Consider the following 18367-nt stretch of genomic DNA (forward strand, 5'->3'; position numbering starts at 1 on the left):
GACAATCTGGAACAATGTCAATTGTGCAAATGGTGCAGATACTTCTCAAGCACATGAGTGACCAGTATTGGTCAACAACAGATATGTAAGTAGTGCAGAGTGGCGAGACTGTGAGTGCACAAATAATGTATAATTGGTTGTCATTATATCAGCGTTAGTTATCATGCGAGTCCATTTAATAATGCTCTTTTTACCTCTCAGAGTCACTAAAAGACCAGCATGTAAACTCCAGCTTTAAGCGGATATATTTTCAAACATGTAGTTATGTTTAGTCGTAATAAAGATGCTCGACGAAGCAGCATCCGTTTTTCCCCCAGCTCGTAGCAGCGGTATTTGATTGACAGGAGACAGATGAACGGACCGTGGTTTCTGGGCATTCACCGGACACACCCACAGCGTTTGAGAGCGGAGATAATGGCTTTTTTATCTTTTTTTTTTTTTTTTTAATTATGATTTTGAAATCTCATTTTATATATACTTGCCGATTGTTTTAATCACTCAAATTTGGCAGGGTTGTTAACAGCACTCTTCCACTGTGCTGTGTCAAATTCATTCATTCATTCATTCATCTTCCGTTCCGCTTAGAAGACACTTATTTTCACTTTAGAGGGACTTGAAAGACAGTAAATTGACATTATCCCAAAGAGAAACATAGTGTCCTGTACAGACAGAAAGAAAGGGAGAGAGAGAGATAAAACACAGGAGACGGAGAGAGAGAGATAGAGCAAGTGAACTACAGAGCGAGCGAGAGAGAGAGAAATGGCGCCTCGGTGCTGTGCTCTTTGAGCCAGTGTTTGGAGCCGGTTTGGAAGCCTTTCGAGCGAGACTCAACATGGTGAACACTCGTAACAGCTCCCGGCCGGGCAGCGGCCACTTCATATCCTCCAGGACCCGCTCGTCGTCGAGGAACGAGCGCAACTCCGACGAACATGTAAGCCGGTTTCCTCTTTTTTAATTTTTTATTTTTTCCCCCTTCTCCCTCTCTCTCCCCCCGGAGAGCTAGCAGAGCCGCCGCCGCCGCTAGTTGTAGTTGTAGCTGTAGCTGTGGCCTGGGAGGGAGCCACTCTCGCATCGTTCCCCGGCGATATGACACCAGCGCCGGGCTTGACACTCACCGGGCTACGGTGACACACAAGCGAACACCAAGACCCCGTGGTCCGTACGCCTGTCATTAACAGCGAGCCTCATTAAAACGCGTTCGAAGCGGAGGCTAGTCACGTTAGCTGGTAGCTTCAAGTTGAGTTCCCTTTGTGTTTGGCAGTTGGACCCGGGTGACTTCGCCTCGCGTTTGCCCGCCCGGTTGGACCCCTCGCGCGAACCCCACCACGGGCTTTGTTGGACGGGTCTCACCACTGACACGCGTAACCTTTTGTGGAAGCATTGAACACTTTTATGTTGGGGTTAAAGCGCGAGCGGAGTTGGAGCTAAGGCTAGCCCGACAGGTTAGCCTTGTTGTGGGGGAAGGGATCACAACAGTTGGCTGGCTCGCGTCCCGTATAGACCAAATCTGAACTTGGCGAACTTTACGGTGGTAACACTATACATTAGCATTATTGGACAATAAACACTTTTAATTTAATGCTCGTACAAATGATCAAATAAATTCAGTCGAGCTTTAGCTCAATTCTGTGACCTCAAAGCTGACTGTCAGCCTTTTTGTGTCACAATGTAAAGAGAAAAGAGAGAGAGAGATCACCAAGTAGTCTGCACAATATCAGGAGTTACCACTTGAAATCATAGAGGGAGACATAATGTACAGCCAGAATGAGTGTGACATAGAAACATCAGAGGCGAAAGGGGAAATAACAATGAAAGACAAGAGGACACTGTAATTCTAAACAACAACAAAACTTATCGAGTTCCCACTTGACATAATCCTCCAGAAAGGAAAAGAAGGCAGACATAGAAACACTCACACAAGAGAGATAATGAAACAATGAAAAAAGACAGTATAATAGTAAACAATTACTCAACTTCCTCAGTTATCACTTGACATCATAAAGACTGTCATACTGCACAGACAGAATGAGTGACAGACACACACAAGGGGAGAGAGAGAAAAAAACAAAGACAAGTGAAATGTTAAACAAAACGCAGTTACCATTTGACACCCTCCTACATAGAGACATACTCTACAGAAAGAAAGAGGAAGAAACACACGAGAATCATAATTAGGGTTGCATGGTATAACGGTACTAAAGAAGTATTGCAATACCTCGCCACCAAAATCAGTACAATATCAAGTCTTTGTGGTACAATTCCCCCCCAGCTGCTTTGTGCATTACAACAGATAATGAACAATTCTCCAAATAAGAGTACGGTGCTTGCTTCAAGTGGTTTGTCACTCCCAGTTGAAGTTGACTGTAAAGCTAACATGTAAAACAGGGGATTAAATAATGAAAGTGTGTTAGCTTCATGATAACATACTTCAAAATGTGCACATCTGCATGTATCACTTTTAAACCAACAGAACATAAAAATAGGTTCAATAATTGTAAGAATAGCGTGACTATCTGTACAGAAAACAACAACAGTAAACTCAAAATATATAAAGAGAAATGTGCAAGGGATAGAATTTTGATTGACAGAAAAAGGTCGTAAAGAAAAAGAAAAAGCTTGGGTCAGCAATACTTTCCGTGGCTCGATGGCAGTTGGGAAAAGTGAAGTCAAATTCATTTACAAACAAACAGTACTGTACTTTCCTATGTTTGAAAGGAAGCACCTCTTCATCTGTCCCTGACCCATGATATTCCACAAAGGTTAAGAGATTTGACTTTCCAACGAGGCCCATAGAAACACTCAAGAGGGTGAGATAGATAGAAAAAGTCTTAATAGTAAACAAATACACAACTTCCTGTGTTACCACTTGACATTATCCTAAAAAGAGACATACTGTACACCCAGACACAATGATTATCCAGTTGGAGACCCGTGGCCTACGGGCTGCGACGGAGACCAAGCTTTTGGACACTAGGCAGCACATTACTCTCCAGAATGCCTTGATAGTATTGCGATTTCTTTGTACCCTGAACAGATTAAAGACAGCCTGTGCCAGATGTAGAAAAGCAGCCCCAGAACAAAAAGAGCTGAAACTTGTGGTCTGGAAAAGGCCCCCTTCAAACTTGACAACTGGAGCGGTTTGCTCACGGGGAGTGGACCAAGAAACCTGTTGACAGGGGCAGAAGTCTCATTTGAGAGTTACAGAAATTGTCGTCAATCATTTTTCCTGTCATTAGTAGTAGAAAGAGAGACAGAAAAACACACGAGAGCAAGTGAAAAAACACGTGCGGTGCGTTCTGACTTAAGTACAAATTCGGGTTACTTCGCCACTGTAGGGATGGAACTCTGTCGTAAACTGGGGAGCCCTGTATCAAATAAACAGATCTCAAAATTGTTTCACAATTTGCTTTTTTTTTCACCCTTCAACAGCTGTGGTTGTCATGTTGTTCACGCCTTTTAACTAAATGTAAGCTCAAATCTGAACGCGAGAAATGTTTGAATTCAGGTGGTCCTCTGTCCTAGTTTGCTGGGTGGCGTAAGAATATGTGGTCACGTGGTGCAAGAAGGCACTCTGTTGCAGCTGTACTTAATGTTTTTCATTGAATTGTTTTATGTTTATGGCAAACTAGTGTCAAAAGGCAATTTTTTCCCTCACCGTTTTGTTAACGTCATTGTCGTACTGGACCAGAAGGAGATGAGTAGTGACGTGAGCAGTACGCGGCTCGGCCCGCCCGCCAAGCGTCCCCACAGGGAGATGACGTCGGAGCCCAGCTCCAGCGACACTTCGCCCTCGCCCCAGACCAAAGGCCAGAGGGTTAGCTGGGACATTCCCACCTACCGCACCAGGTCAGCCTGCTTAATGTTATCTTACTGTTTTACCGTGTGTAGCAACTCCTATACTACTCACAAAAAGTTAGGGATATACGTCCTTCGGGTGAAATTTCAGGATGAACCTAAAATGCACAATAACCTTGACAGGTGAACTTAATTTGACCTTTTCTAAACCTTTGAATGCACATGTCCAGCTGTCCATGGCAAATGTTTCAGTACCTTCTTCATAACTTACCCTTCTCTGACAAGGAGCTGAATGTCAAAAATCACCTCAGGAGAATTGACTCCATACATTTTCAAGGATGTCCTCTTGTATGCCTTTCTGTCACTCTTCCAGTCTCTGTGTCTCTGTTGGGACCTGAGTAATGACACTTTTAAGTTTAGAGGCCACTTCCTCTTTGAAGTCTCAAAATGGTGACGTACTGTTAATCAATTAATAGGTCTTGAACTCATAAATGTCAAAATGTGAAGAGCATGATAAAAACGACCATTTAAATACTAATTTTAATTGGACCAGGAAATGTACTGGTCCATTCATGGATCAAACACCTGTTCTGGATTATGCCGTTTAGACGTTTCACACCTAAGCACAATATCCCTAACCTTTTGTGAGTATTGCACCATCAAATCAGTGCAGCAAGCCTAAAACAAATCTTGTTTATCATTTCTAGGTTGTCATCTCGTATCATGCAAAACGGGCACGGTAATATCACACGGGGCATTAAACCTAAAAACATAACACCAGAGAGAGAATTTCTTATTTAATTGGTTTTCTGTTTTGCGGATACAGGCCACATGGGCCACCGGAAGGAGGAGCTGGGCCAGGGCGACCACTCGCGCATGAACGGCCACGTGGAGCTGAAGAGGAGTTGCCGTGTGAGGAAGAGCCAGTTTGCACACCTCAACCAGAGCCTGCTGTTTGACCAGCTGGTCAACAGGTAAGCGGTCTGGCGTCCTCATTTTACTCTTGCCAATCAGCGAACCAATATATACGGACCCGTGTCTCATTTTGGGTCCACTTTCGGACCCTTCTACCCTGAAGATTAACTTGAGACTAATTTTGACACGCAACAATCACATAGCATAGTGTGTTTATAGGTGTACAAGCATACGTCTCTGTGTGTGTCGCATACACATCCATCCATTTTCTATAGCGCTTGTCCTCATTGGGAGCGGATCCCAGCTGATTTTGGGTCAGAGGAAGCCAATTACTGGGCACATTCAGACAAACAAGCATTCACACTTGCATTGACACCTGTAAAAAAAAAAAATAAGATTCTTCAATTAAGTCGACATGCTTGTTTTTTGGAATGTGTGCGGCGAAGTACACGAAAAAACCCCACACAAGCACAGAGAAAAAATGCCAACTTGACACAGGATTCAAACCTGGGACCTCTTGATTGTGAGGCAGACGTGTTAGCCACTGCTACACCTTGCTTCCATTACCTTGCTGTTGATATTTTTTTGTATTCTCAGTCCCCCTTCTTGGTTTGTAACTTCCACCATTTCAGTCCAAGCTGCTATGAAACCTTCCAATTCCCAAGACAAGTACCTAAAGACTTGGTCTTGGCTAACTCACGCCTCCAAGAATCTTCCTCGTCTCAGCCTTCAGTCCATCACGTTGTTGTTTGATATTTGTGCAGCACTGCTGAGGCTGTCCTTCAGGAGATGGACAACATCAGCAGCATCAGGCAGAACCGTGAGGTGGAGCGTCTCCGCATGTGGACCAGAGACACAGAGGAGGTACAGGTTTAAAAAAAAACCCAAAAAAACGGCCTTTTCCCTAAAGTTCTAGATTAGTGATTCTCAAAAATGTGGTACAAGTACCACTGGTGGTGTGCGACCACCCTCTAGTGGTATGTGAAAGAATCACTGCCCAAGTACAGTTTAGTTCTTTTTAACTTTGAATTTGAATTAAATTCTGTTGCGTATTATAGTGGTGACTTGGAGAGCATTTGTTTTTTTTTTTTCAACCACTGTTCTAGAACAAACAGTCAGTCACTGTGAACCGATTTTCTTTCAGGAAAACATGGACATGTACTCTCGGGTGAAGCGGAGGAAGTCCATGCGCCGGAACACGTTCAGCCTGCCCGCGCACCACAAAGTCATGAGTAAAACGCAGGAGGAAGAGGAGGAAGGCACAGAAGGTAGGTTCCTGACTCACGCAGGCAGATCTTTATGAATCGGCCGAGTCATGATGGGAACATGTTTTGAAAATGAGCAGAATCTCACGGGGAAGAAGAGGAGGAGGACGCCGAGGATGAGGATGACGAAGGGGATGAAGCGGAGGAAGCGGGGGAGGGAAATGACAGGCCGTACAACCTGAGGCAGCGCAAGACTGTGCAAAGATACGAGGCACCCCCGATTGGTAGCCAACACGCTTTTCATTGCGGCTTTTTTTTCCGTAAAGGAAAGTGGTGAACAATTCAATCTCATTTTGTGTCCTTAGAACCAGTGAACAGGAAGCAAAGCAACCCCACACTCTTTGACACCCACAGATCGCCAGCAAGAAGAAGCCATATACGGTGAGTGAGTGGTGCTAAATGCTATGTTAGCTTCCCTTAACAATTAAAACACAACTTAATGACTTTAGTTGTTTTTTTTTTTTTTAAGAATAAAGAAACACGCCATCCACAGCAGCGACACAACCTCGTCCTCTGATGAGGAGCGCTTTGAGAGGAGGAAAAGCAAGAGCATGACTCGGGCCAGGAACAGGTGAGATGTTTAGATCTTTTGTCTTGTTCTGGTTTTCATGTGAGGTTTGGATTTTGAGTGCCAAATTTGGTCCAGAAAAACATGAATACCGGAACCAACTGAAAAAGGGAAGGTAAGTTGAGACAAAGCTCAGGGTTAGTGTTAGTATTTTATGCATTTTCACTGTATACGTTTTGGGTTATGAGAACTCAAAAAAAGGCATTAAAATACTCGTCAAAAGGACTCTGTGGAGGTCACCTGACCAACGACTTTATCTCGCAGATGTCTGCCCATGAACTTGACGGCGGAGGACCTGGCGAGCGGCGTCCTGCGTGATAGGACAAAAGTGGGTGCCAGTCTGGCTGATGTGGACCCCATGAACCTCGACACCTCAGTGAGTCTAGTCATCTCCCACATAAGACTGCGGTTGTGGTTGTCATTTTCTAAAAAATGGCATGCTCTCCTTCAGGTGAGATTCGACCAGGTGGGTGGCCTCGGGAATCACATCCAGTCCCTGAAGGAGATGGTGGTGTTCCCGCTTCTTTATCCTGAAGTCTTTGAGAGATTCAAGATTCAACCTCCACGGTCAGTAGCTTTTTTTTGTTGTTGTAGATAACCATTTTTCCATAAATTTATTTCCAGCTACTTTATCGATCCCGAAGTGAATTATGGAAATAACTACAGAGTAAATTCTGGCCTTTCCTCAACTAAAGAAGTAGGATTGCATCTATTGGGGGAGGCCTTTATTTGTCCAAATTTCTATATTCAATAACTCAACTTTTATGGTAAAGGAACAAACAAATGGCGTAACTCCCTGAAACATAAACACGGCACGCACACCACACTGTGGAGTAACCACACGTCAGTCATTAGATTGCCTTTGTTACTGGACTCGCTGAAGCCTCCACACTTTTGTTTCATTGGAGAGAATTCTCTCATTAGGTGCTGATGGTTTTGTTTGCCACTGAGTTCAAATTGGCCCATCGATTAACTCATTAAGATAATCATCAATACTGTGGACTTAAGTCTCTGCAGTTTGTTTTATTTGACTGTTTCCTGCCTTGCCTAGATGCTGCTGATTTGGTTAGCAACAGAGTGGAACTGGCTCAGCAGTTAACTCTTGCTGATAAGTGTCAAAAAATAGATATTTACAGTCTGCTTTTTTATTTTATTTTATTTTTTTTCACTGATTGGAGAATTGAGGTGTTTATTTGAGGCATTTATTCAGTGAATTAGGCCAGTAGTCCCCAACCATTTGTCCGGGTGTCATTTGGTACGGGGCCGCGCAGACTGAAAAAAATGTAATGCTATTTTTTTTGCGGCGCGGGAGCTGGGCCACCTCCCACCTTATCACGTTGATGATCATCTTCCGATCGGGACACTCTATCGCCTCCCAACGACCCCGGTTGCTGTTCCGGGAATAATATGTACTTGGCATGAACCTGTCTGTGGCCGAAAACAGGTTGGGGACCACTGAATTAGGGTACTGTGTCTATTAAAGAATGGGCATTATTTGAGGAAAATACTCATTGGCTTGAAAACACTCCTGATTTTCCATAATTGTGCTCTAACTGAAAGTACTAATTGATGTCCTCTTTGCAGGGGGTGTTTATTTTATGGCCCGCCAGGGACCGGCAAGACCCTGGTGGCCCGGGCCCTGGCCAATGAGTGCAGCCAGGGTGAGCGCAAGGTTTCCTTCTTCATGCGCAAAGGCGCCGACTGCCTCAGCAAGTGGGTTGGCGAATCGGAGCGCCAGCTGCGCCTCCTCTTTGACCAGGCGAGTCACATTTGTCACTCTTCAAAGAGGTTGATACCGTAGCTAGAGGGTTAGAGATTTTAAGTGTTGTTTATGATTACTCCTGATCAGGCGTACATGATGAGGCCATCCATCATCTTTTTTGACGAGATCGATGGCTTGGCTCCAGTGCGCTCCAGTAGGCAGGACCAGATACACAGGTAAAACATTATTGTAGTGTCCTTACAGAAACTGAAAGAGATTATTTGGCTTGACATAACACTGTATAGTTCAAGTGACACAATGATGTTTTTTTTTTTTTTTTTTTTTTTTTGTGGAATAAAAGAAAACAAAAATGCCAGTAGCAAGATAACTTCAAATTGGAATCGGGGAGAATTTGGTGTAATATACTATGTTAGAGGTGTATTCCACATTAAATATGATTTAAATATGCTACATTAGAGGTGTATTGAACATTAAAAGTATGTGTTAAATACATATATATATGTATATTATATATATATATGTATATATATATATAAATTGGATATGGGCATTATATGGGCACTTGACACTAGGACCTGCAGTGTAAATTCAGCCTTTCGATAATTGTTTTTTTCTGCTCTCTAATTACTGATTCACACTCGTCCTTGTCTTTTTTAGTTCCATCGTGTCCACTCTGCTGGCCTTGATGGACGGGCTGGACAGCCGCGGGGAGATAGTGGTCATCGGTGCTACCAACAGACTTGACTCTATCGACCCTGCGCTGCGGAGGCCTGGCCGTTTCGACCGGGAGTTTCTGTTCAATCTCCCCGGCAAGAGGGTAAGACATGCCGTACTGGTGTTATGAGCCGGTACTTGATGCTAATCATAACCTGCCAAAAATGTCTTTTTTTTTTTTTTTGTCTCCCTTAAGGGCACTTAAATGACATTTGTACAGGGAGGCCTCAGGCAGTTAGGACTCACCTGTTTTTTGGGGGGGGACTTTAAATCCACACATTTTTAAAAGCAAGAATACGTTGTCTGTGCCAGTACGAATAAAAACAGGGTGAACCCAAGAAGTAGCTCGCAGTTTGAAAAAGGTTGGTGACCCCTGATCTGAGCATTGCAGACGGTTGCACCAGCGAGCTTGCAGTGATTTAAAAACATGGCTCTCGTGCAAATAAAGGGCCCCCTCGACACATTCAAATTCATCTTTGCTGTCTGAATCGCACAATATTGAAACTTTAGCCAAGTTGGCCTCTCCTATCCACAGTGTGATGAAAGACGATGAAAAGGTTTGTGCTCACAATAGCGAGCATACTTTGCTTGCTTCTTGATGTCTGCCTATCAAAGCGGAGTCCTCCGTGGGTGATGCACCAGGCTCACGTCGGTGATGCTCACCGTGTGCAGCTGTCAGTTCAAAATAAGAGCTTGAGTGAACCTCCGTGTGTTTAGTTGTGATGACTCTCTGCCGTTGCTGTGTTTTTGTATCCCCGGCGTCTTATTCAACATGCCAGCCAACCTCTCTCTCGTAACCAGAGAATTTTATCAACGTTTCCTCATTACATTTGTTGTGAAAAAAATTACTTCCCCTTTTACAGAGAATACCTGAAACAAATGTTTTGTAGCCAGTGCTTGCACTCCCTCTCCCCCCCCCCCATCTTTGCAAAGAGGTCAGGTAGTAGTCTCATGATATCTGGCCCCAAGGAGGTCCCAAACAGATCCTTATATCTCTGCCCACTTTCAAATAGAATACAACAATAAACATACAACAGAGAGAGACAGCCATATGGATGTAGACATTGAAACAGTGCGGGAGGACACAGCATTCGACATAGGAGGTTTTAACACCAAAAGCAGTTATCCTCTCTCCTTCCTGCAATACGTTAAGATTTTCACACTTTACCAGGTGCTGCCAGGTTTTAAGCCAGATATGGGAGTCACTTAGTTATAATAAAATAAAAAGTTTGCCTTACCTATGTTCCACAAAGACTTTAGGGCCAAGGAGTATAACTGAAATTGTACTATAAAAAGTTGTACAATTTAGCATCATGCTGATGTTGCTTGCTTTTTTTTTTTTTTTTCTTTCTTTCTTTGTACAGGCCAGAAAGCACATCTTGCAAATCCACACACGGGATTGGAACCCTAAATTGTCTGAGCCATTTGTAGATGAACTCGCAGAAAAATGTGTCGGTAAGAAACCCCGGCAACCACTCATGCAATTACTTTCTTCGCCATAGGAAATCATCCATCCATCCATTCTCTGTACCGTCACGCGTGTGCTGGAGCCTATCCCAGCTGGCTTTGGGCAAGAGGCGGGGTACACCCTGAACTGGTCGCCAGCCAATTTGAAAACCAAAACACACTACTTGCACTAATCCTAGAATCCTAGATGCTCGTTGAGCTGAAGAACAACATTTTTTCTTTGGCTTTTGTTTGCTAGTACAGAAGCCATTGATGGAAAAATGGGAAGATATTAAAACTGGAAATGTCACTTATTGCATTGTAGCAGTAGAATAACAAGTAAATTAACTTTAATTTTGTCACTGTATTGAGTCCTATTTTATTGAGCAGCTAGAACGTAGGTGTGTTTATTGCGTTCCTCTACGCTACAGCTACGCCCAAAATAACATTTCTGGATTCATGGTCATTTTATGAACCTTTTTTGAATAAGTATTTTTACCATTTAAACAAGTCTTAAACATCAGTGTGTTCTTATTCCAGGCTACTGCGGTGCTGACGTCAAAGCACTTTGCACAGAGGCGGCACTGGTGGCGCTGCGCCGTCGCTACCCACAGATCTATGGCAGCAGTGTCAAGCTGAAACTGGATGTGGCCTCCATTGTGCTGGGGCCTGCCGACTTCTGCCAGGCCATGAGGGCCATCGTGCCGGCCTCCCAGAGGGCCCTGGCACCCCCGGGGCGAGCGCTGTCGCCCATCCTCAGGCCCCTGCTGGCTGGCGCCTTCTCCTTGGTGCTTAACGCTCTCCTTAGAGTCTTTCCCCACGCTCAGTGTGCTGAGAGGGACATGCACGGTAAGCAGAATTCTGACATTAACGTTTGTTTATAATGCATTATATACATATATACGTGTGTGTGTGTGTTTGTAGTAGGTGGTGACAATCAACTGCTCGAAGAGGACCTGTACAGTGATGACGACAACGAGGACAGTGCCACTTCCATCTATGAAATCCAGCCTGCCTTGTGCCCCATCAGTCCGTCACCGTCTTCTGACTCCGCCATGCGTCGGCCCTTCATTCATTGCTCATTGTGAGTCCCAAGTTCACCAGACAAAACGTCCATCCATCATCCGTCGCATTTTTGTTATTCAAGGCAGGACTCTTTCCCTTCGGTATCCGCCTTGAATAGGAGACGTTTACTGTATCCGTGGATTGCGGTGATTTTAGAACAGCGCCATGTGATGGATCTGAACGGTCTTCACCTTGAAAGGCCTGATTAAAGAATTTTCCTTCCTGTAGTTCCCCCCATCAGCAACCCACAGCGTACCGGCCCCGTCTGCTCCTGGCCGGCTCCCAGGGCTCGGGACAGAGTTCCCACTTGGCCCCTGCCTTGCTGCACCACCTGGACAAGCTGCCAGTGCACCGCCTGGACTTGCCCACCCTCTACTCCATTAGCGCCAAAACGCCAGAGGAGTCCTGTGCTCAGGTAACGGACACATACACACATAAGCAAGAAAATTCCCCGGTTGAAGCCTTGATTTGTTTTTTAACCGTACTCTCAGGTTTTCCGCGAGGCCTGCCGGAGCGTGCCCAGCGTGGTGTTTGTGCCACACATCTCCGAGTGGTGGGAGACGGTGAGCGACACGTTGAAGAGCACCTTCCTCACCCTGCTGCTGGACGTGCCCTCCTTCTGCCCCGTCCTCATCCTCGCCACTGCCGAGATGTCCTACTCACGGCTCTCTGAAGAGGTCAGAAAATGGCAAATATACCCGGCCACATCAGATTGCAAGCAATTTGTCCGAGAGACATGTCGCTGTATTTTTAGAAATGGAGGTTGCCAGGTACAGGCTCTTTTCCGCCGCATTCGCCTTTAGTAACAGAAGTAGGATCATGCCTGTGTGTAAGGGTATTCTGCAATGATAAGATAGGGGCGTGAAGTTTTTAAACTTGACACACATTTTGTTCTTGACAATTTTATATACAGTGGTGCCTTGATAAGATTATAATTTGTTCTGTGACCATGCTCGTAACTTAAAACACCTGTTATCTCAAATAATCTTTTCTCATTAAAATGAATGGAAATGCCATTAATCCATTCTCTTTCCCCAAAATGTGTATTTTATTGACAAAAAATAGCACTTGATAATAATGCACTTTATAAGACCATAGGATACAGTAATGAAATAAGAGAATTTAAAAAGTTTTTGTCACATTGCATGAATTGAATGGCCATTGTGCTGCTCTTTCTGGTGTGCCTGCCTTGGTCACCTGGGAGCAGTATAAGGCAGTCAGTCAGATATACTGTTCATTGAGAAGGTCAGCTCATCAGTACGGCACTAATATTTGTCGTACTTCGCAGAGGATAAATAATATATTATTGAGTACGGTTATATTTTCTGTATAGATGTTTTGCTGCACTGTTCGTGTTCAATTCGTTGCTTGTTGGATTATGGCACCGCAGCGTTGGTGGTATTTAGCGTTAGCATTAACCTAGTGGACTGAAAGGCAAAGCTATGTGGTTGTCATAACTCATATGCATTTATCCGCTTGTGGTCTTTACGCCGGATTTTCCATAACAATGGTGATGTGACAGTTTTGCACGATCTCTGTGGAAAAGGCACAGACGCATAAACTCTTGATCTTCTGTTATGACTAATGCTGCCATTTTGCTGGATCTCTGTGAAAGAGGCAGAAGATCATGCGGCGGATCCATCAGAGAGCAATTTGTAGGATTACCATTGCGAGTGCCTTTCGCACACTCAATTTCGAGTGTCCCAAGGGCTTTCTGTTGATGATAGAAAATCCTTCCTACACTTTCAATGAGAATGCAAGTAATTCAATTTGGCGGTAACCCCACTCACTCGCTGCTCCCCCACCCCCCTTTTTTTGTTTTGATGAACAATCGGACAGCGAGCGCCTTCGCTGACTCATCCACCATTCCAAAACCACAGTAGTCCAGTATTACTCATGATGACACTTAAGACACTTAGTCTCCCTATTAATCCAGATATCATTGGTGTCACGCCAGTAGAACAGGTGTTAAATTACACATCGTCATGCATTATTCAACTCTTCCATGTGTCTGCATTCTGCAGACTTTATCACCATGAGCAATAGCCAGCCTCATCACTCACTTTCCTCTGAGCAGCTACATCATTCCCTGCAAATTTACCCCTGTTTCTCCTTCATTTTTAAAAATGATTACCCACTCTTGTCTAAGGAAATATTCCAGAAAGACCGAGAAGCAATTCAAATGCATTAAGAGACAAGAGAAAGGATTGATGTGAGAGAGGAAGAAGGTCTGTCAGCAAAATGGTTACAAAAGGGTGTGCAGCCTTAACTCCCAAGCACAGCAGCGACCGGTTGAAATGCAGCTGCTGGGATTTTATTGCTAGTAAAAATGATTGAATGTAGATTTTTTTTTCTCTCTCTAGGTGAGGAGTATGTTCCAGAAGTCCTACGGGGAGGTGGTCACGGTCCAGCCTCCGGGCGAAGGAGAACGGAGGAGCTTTTTCTCCGACTTGCTGCTGGTCCAAGTGGCCAGAGCTCCGCCGCGCCTCAGGAATACAGGTACTTTGACATAAATATGGGGACACCTGTCCATTTGCTTGTACAGTGGATGATATGGCGTGCCTGTGGACGATAGTTGTTGTGGGACCGAGTCTAGTCTCATTCATCATGAGCCAGGAGATTAACACGCTTCCTTTTCCCTTCTCCGATACGATTGGGCGCCATAGAGAAGGGCTTGACAAAAAAAAGGACTGTATACTGTACCAAAAGAAGATGTCTACACGATGTACTGTACAGTACTACATGACAAGCACTTGCTCGATCCAGTAAACAACAGCCATAGATGTGATGTGAAAAGGTAGACATGCAAGCTGCGTGCTTAAGGCGACGCTAAGCTAATGTCAATTCAGTGCCTTCGATGGGAACATCCCCCTGCCAACATGGACGCCACATAAATACGTCTTTTAGCCGAATCTAGTCTTCATACTGTAGGTCTCTTGATGACAACGGCACAACCCGGAAGTACGTGTCCCAGTCTCTGCCTATTGCTTGCGCGACAGCGCCGATAAACAACAGCAACCAATTCTTGAACTAACAGACTTTGCCAAAGGCGGTTTGAGCAATAACAGAATACTATTATGGACCTTATTTTCTGTCCGTTTCATCCGGTATCCTTTAACTTGGAGGTTTCACTGTATAGATATTATTCCCATAGGAAATCATCCTAAAATAATCAGTTAGATGGCCAAACTACTACCATCATGAACCCTTTGTTTACTGAACAGGCAATGTTTCAACCTTCCTATTACTCTTGTGGGTGTTATTCACCCTTAACTCTCCTCAAGAAAATATCTTAATGTAGTTAAAAAAAAGGATTATTCTTTTATTTCAAATAGATTTCAATACATTATTCATTACTATTCATTCATTGATTTTATTATTTATTTCAACTCTTTTAAAATATTTCTTAATTTACATGGTATCTTAAACCCAATTTAACACTTACATTTTTTTGATTTTTGGTGTTGCATGTGTGTATTAACCACTTCTTATAGTAAAATGGTAAGCAATAAGACACTTATTCATACGTTGTGTGACAGATGCTTACTTGAAGCCACAGAAAAAAACAAAACTGGCACCCAGAGTCTGTCCTTACGATGCTTTCTGATCAGAGATCTTTCAAACTAAAGTTTCACGCAACAGAGGCCTTTTTTTTCCCAGAAAATGTGGTACAATTCTGAATTTCACAATTTTTAGGCACATCTGGATGCAGACAAAAACTATTTGGATTCTGGCCCAGACAAAAACTATTTGGATTCTGGCCCCTGACACCGACCGGCTCTAGAGGGCAGTGTTGGTCTGTGTGGGTTTCTTTGCTTCTTCAAACTTCAAATATGTACCTTTCAGCACCAAGCAGAGAAGCACCACACTGAGCCAAATGTGTGTGTAAGCGTAAGCCTCATTCATATTCTGTTTGCATATGTGAGAGCTAAATATTTGGTCCGCGAGGTGTATTACGTGGCTGGTAGATATGCGCGGATGTAAATGTTTCCCGGGTTAAAATTTGTTTCCCCTCCGCTCCGTAATATCCCCCATCACATCCTGTGTTAATCTGTACTCTACCACTGCCCAACTCCTTCGTTCAAGCGTAATATGGACCCCCGTCCTCGCCTTCCTCATTGATACAAGGCTGGAGTCCTCTGCGACACGCTTCGGGGATCTGCCTTCCAGCAGGAAAAAAAAAAACGCATGGAGAAGAAGCCGCGTGTGAGTGCCAGAGCTATTATCCCTAATTAGAGTCATGGAACCCTCGTGATGGAAGAGAGGCGAGGAGCCACTGGGGCTTTCTAACCATGCCTCATCGGCCTATAGATGGAGCATGGGCAGCGGACATTGGCTTTTTCTTACTTTGCGCCAACACTACACTCATTTATTTAGGCCAGGGGTGGGCAAACCTTTGTACTCAAGGGGCACGTTTGATTTTTAAAACATATAGAAGGATCAGGCCATTTGTAGAAGATGTGGAAAAAAATTGAACGTATGGTAAAATTATAAAATCATGACATTTTCAACTTCCATCCAGCCATCCATTTTCTGAGCCGCTTCTCCTCACTAGGGTTGCGGGCGTGCTGGAGCCTATCCCAGCTATCATCGGGCAGGAGGCGGGGTACACCCTGAACTGGTTGCCAGCCAATCGCAGGCATTTTCAATTAAAAAAAAAAAACAAATATCAAGTTTATTATTTTATGAATGAAATGAAAATTGAATGGAAAAAAATATTCACATTTTTAACTAATTCATTGCAGTGGACGTTTATTCGTCAACTGGAATCCAATCGTTACTGCCCCAGACGTATATATTCGTCAAATGTTTTTCAACGCTTATGCATGGAAGTGGGTCTTGCACAGCTTGTCTGTAAAATTCAGGTTTGTAAACCACTAATTACTAACAGATCCCTGTCAATGGTGGCGTTGCAACGGTTTGGATTTGAGTTCAGCACAGCTTTTGATTTTAAAGAATAAGCGGTGAATTGCAGCTTGTCGCGTCGATTATGATGAGGGAGAGAAATGCCAACATGTTTGAAGTCGGACAAGTTTAGGCACCTCACACACTGTCTGTTTGGTATCTGTTTTTCCTTTTGATAAATTTTCACCTCATCGGTCCCAGCTTTGCCGCCTTATTAAGAGATGTTTACTATTTTTGCTGTCTGTAGACCGGTGCGAGGAGGTTCTTCCTGTGGCCGAGGCCCCAGGCCCCAGGGTGCTGTCTGCTGAGGAGCAGCGTCGCCTGGCTGAGCAGGAGGAAAACACGCTACGGGAGCTACGGCTCTTTCTCAGGGATGTGACCAAGCGGCTGGCCACTGACAAACGCTTCAACATCTTCAGCAAGCCTGTAGATATCGAGGAGGTGAGGACGACGACAAAAACGTGATATTTATTTTTAAAAAATTTCGCAATCCAACTGATTATGTTGTGCATCTGTCAGGTGTCGGACTACTTGGAGGTGATTGGACAGCCCATGGACCTGTCCACCGTCATGACCAAGATTGATAAGCACCAGTACCTGACGGCCAAAGACTTTCTGGTGGACATCGACCTCATCTGCAGCAACGCGCTCGAGTATAATCCCGACAAGGATCCTGGGGGTAAGACGAACTACATGATCACATCCATATGTTCAAACAAGACATATGCTGATATTTACATTGTAACAAAGCTCCGGATTCAGTCACATTTCCCCACCAAAAGAAGTAATGGAAATACATGTGCATGTGCATCTAAAAATTTTAAATGGTATAAAAGCCTATTTAGTTCAGTAGTTGAATTTAAAAAAAATAAAGATGAAAATAATTAACACATAACATGCAGTGTATTTCAGAAGGGCAATTTATATATTAAAATAATTTTGTTTCTTATGTAATATTCTAATTCCTTGAGGTGATGAATTTTGAGGTTTCCTTAGCTGTAAGGTGTAGCTGTAGTTATCAAAATGATAAAATTCACTTCAGTGTGTAGCGACGTTTTCCAAGATATTTTATTTTATTGAGATGAACCTGTAATCTCTTCCACATTTCTAAGAGGTAATGAAAGTGATAAGTGTAATGCAGAGCTACTAAATTCAAAATACAATTACATTTGTTAGAAATATATGTATACTGTATATAAAAACATTCCACAAGTAAATGTAATATTTTTTTTTCTACAACTGCCATTTGGACATTCTTAACAATAGATTAATTAGTGATTATGAATCCTGTTGATCCTGCAAAAATGAATTATTGATGAATGGTGTCTTCAAGGCAAAATGCAGTATGCTCTGCCACCCGCAGAGACGCTGTTGAGTCAACATGGCATTAGCTATGCAAAGTTGAATTGACTTTGTTCAGTTGTTTTCCAAAATGAATTAAAGAAGGTTCTGAAAATATAAAAAAATTGTAAATAATGCACCCTGTAGTGAAATTATTACCAATATTGCTTAAATTACCAATTTTGTTTTTCGGTTTGAAAATATTGTAATATGTCACGTTTTATCCAACATTTTTAAAATGAGGTGACATTTCTATACCGTACCATTGAATTAGCTCTAAAAATGATGTTATTCACAACCGTAAAATACACACTGCTTTCCCTAATCAGTCTGACGGTTTGTTTCTGTAGTTCTGTTGTGCTCCATTAGTGATTGAGTGAATAAACAAAAAAAAAAAACTTTAAAAAAAATCTAATGACTTATTAAGTGAGCCGAAAGGCTTGGTAATTACAAAAGCTCCCAGCGCCTTTTGTACCCGTCGGAAATTCAAATGAAGAAAGTCACTTCCCTGCTTGCTATATAGAAAATGAGGAAGGCTTGCATATGCATGAAAATTTAATCTCTCCTCTTGTCTCGGAGCCAGAATTGATTCCCACAACCCCCATTCTTTCCGTCTTGAGTCCGCGGAAC

At 43.3% G+C, this 18367-nt stretch overlaps 1 protein-coding gene across 4 annotated transcripts in view; it reads left to right on the forward strand.

Moving 5' to 3' along the window:
• Nucleotides 1-597: 597 nt before the first annotated feature.
• atad2b (ATPase family AAA domain containing 2B) overlaps nucleotides 598-18367 on the forward strand; it is a 55611-nt gene continuing 37841 nt past the window's right edge. Inside the window, exons 1-22 of one of the 4 annotated variants that reach the window (XM_061704461.1) lie at nucleotides 598-931; nucleotides 3689-3846; nucleotides 4503-4534; nucleotides 4622-4769; nucleotides 5475-5574; nucleotides 5855-5978; nucleotides 6056-6199; nucleotides 6281-6356; nucleotides 6445-6546; nucleotides 6808-6919; nucleotides 6995-7110; nucleotides 8128-8302; nucleotides 8393-8481; nucleotides 8924-9083; nucleotides 10345-10435; nucleotides 10967-11275; nucleotides 11351-11510; nucleotides 11720-11906; nucleotides 11983-12168; nucleotides 13855-13990; nucleotides 16644-16837; nucleotides 16916-17075. In XM_061704461.1, the coding sequence (XP_061560445.1) occupies nucleotides 833-931; nucleotides 3689-3846; nucleotides 4503-4534; nucleotides 4622-4769; nucleotides 5475-5574; nucleotides 5855-5978; nucleotides 6056-6199; nucleotides 6281-6356; nucleotides 6445-6546; nucleotides 6808-6919; nucleotides 6995-7110; nucleotides 8128-8302; nucleotides 8393-8481; nucleotides 8924-9083; nucleotides 10345-10435; nucleotides 10967-11275; nucleotides 11351-11510; nucleotides 11720-11906; nucleotides 11983-12168; nucleotides 13855-13990; nucleotides 16644-16837; nucleotides 16916-17075 (3058 nt within the window). In that variant the 5' untranslated portion in view covers nucleotides 598-832. Of the gene's footprint in view, nucleotides 932-992; nucleotides 1156-1261; nucleotides 3847-4502; nucleotides 4535-4621; nucleotides 4770-5474; nucleotides 5575-5854; nucleotides 5979-6055; nucleotides 6200-6280; nucleotides 6357-6444; nucleotides 6547-6807; nucleotides 6920-6994; nucleotides 7111-8127; nucleotides 8303-8392; nucleotides 8482-8923; nucleotides 9084-10344; nucleotides 10436-10966; nucleotides 11276-11350; nucleotides 11511-11719; nucleotides 11907-11982; nucleotides 12169-13854; nucleotides 13991-16643; nucleotides 16838-16915; nucleotides 17076-18367 lie in introns of those variants that run through there. The other 3 variants (XM_061704463.1, XM_061704464.1, XM_061704462.1) reach the window with 3 other exon arrangements.

Source organism: Phycodurus eques, chromosome 18 (genome assembly GCF_024500275.1).
Source record: "Phycodurus eques isolate BA_2022a chromosome 18, UOR_Pequ_1.1, whole genome shotgun sequence".
Lineage (NCBI taxonomy): Eukaryota > Metazoa > Chordata > Actinopteri > Syngnathiformes > Syngnathidae > Phycodurus > Phycodurus eques.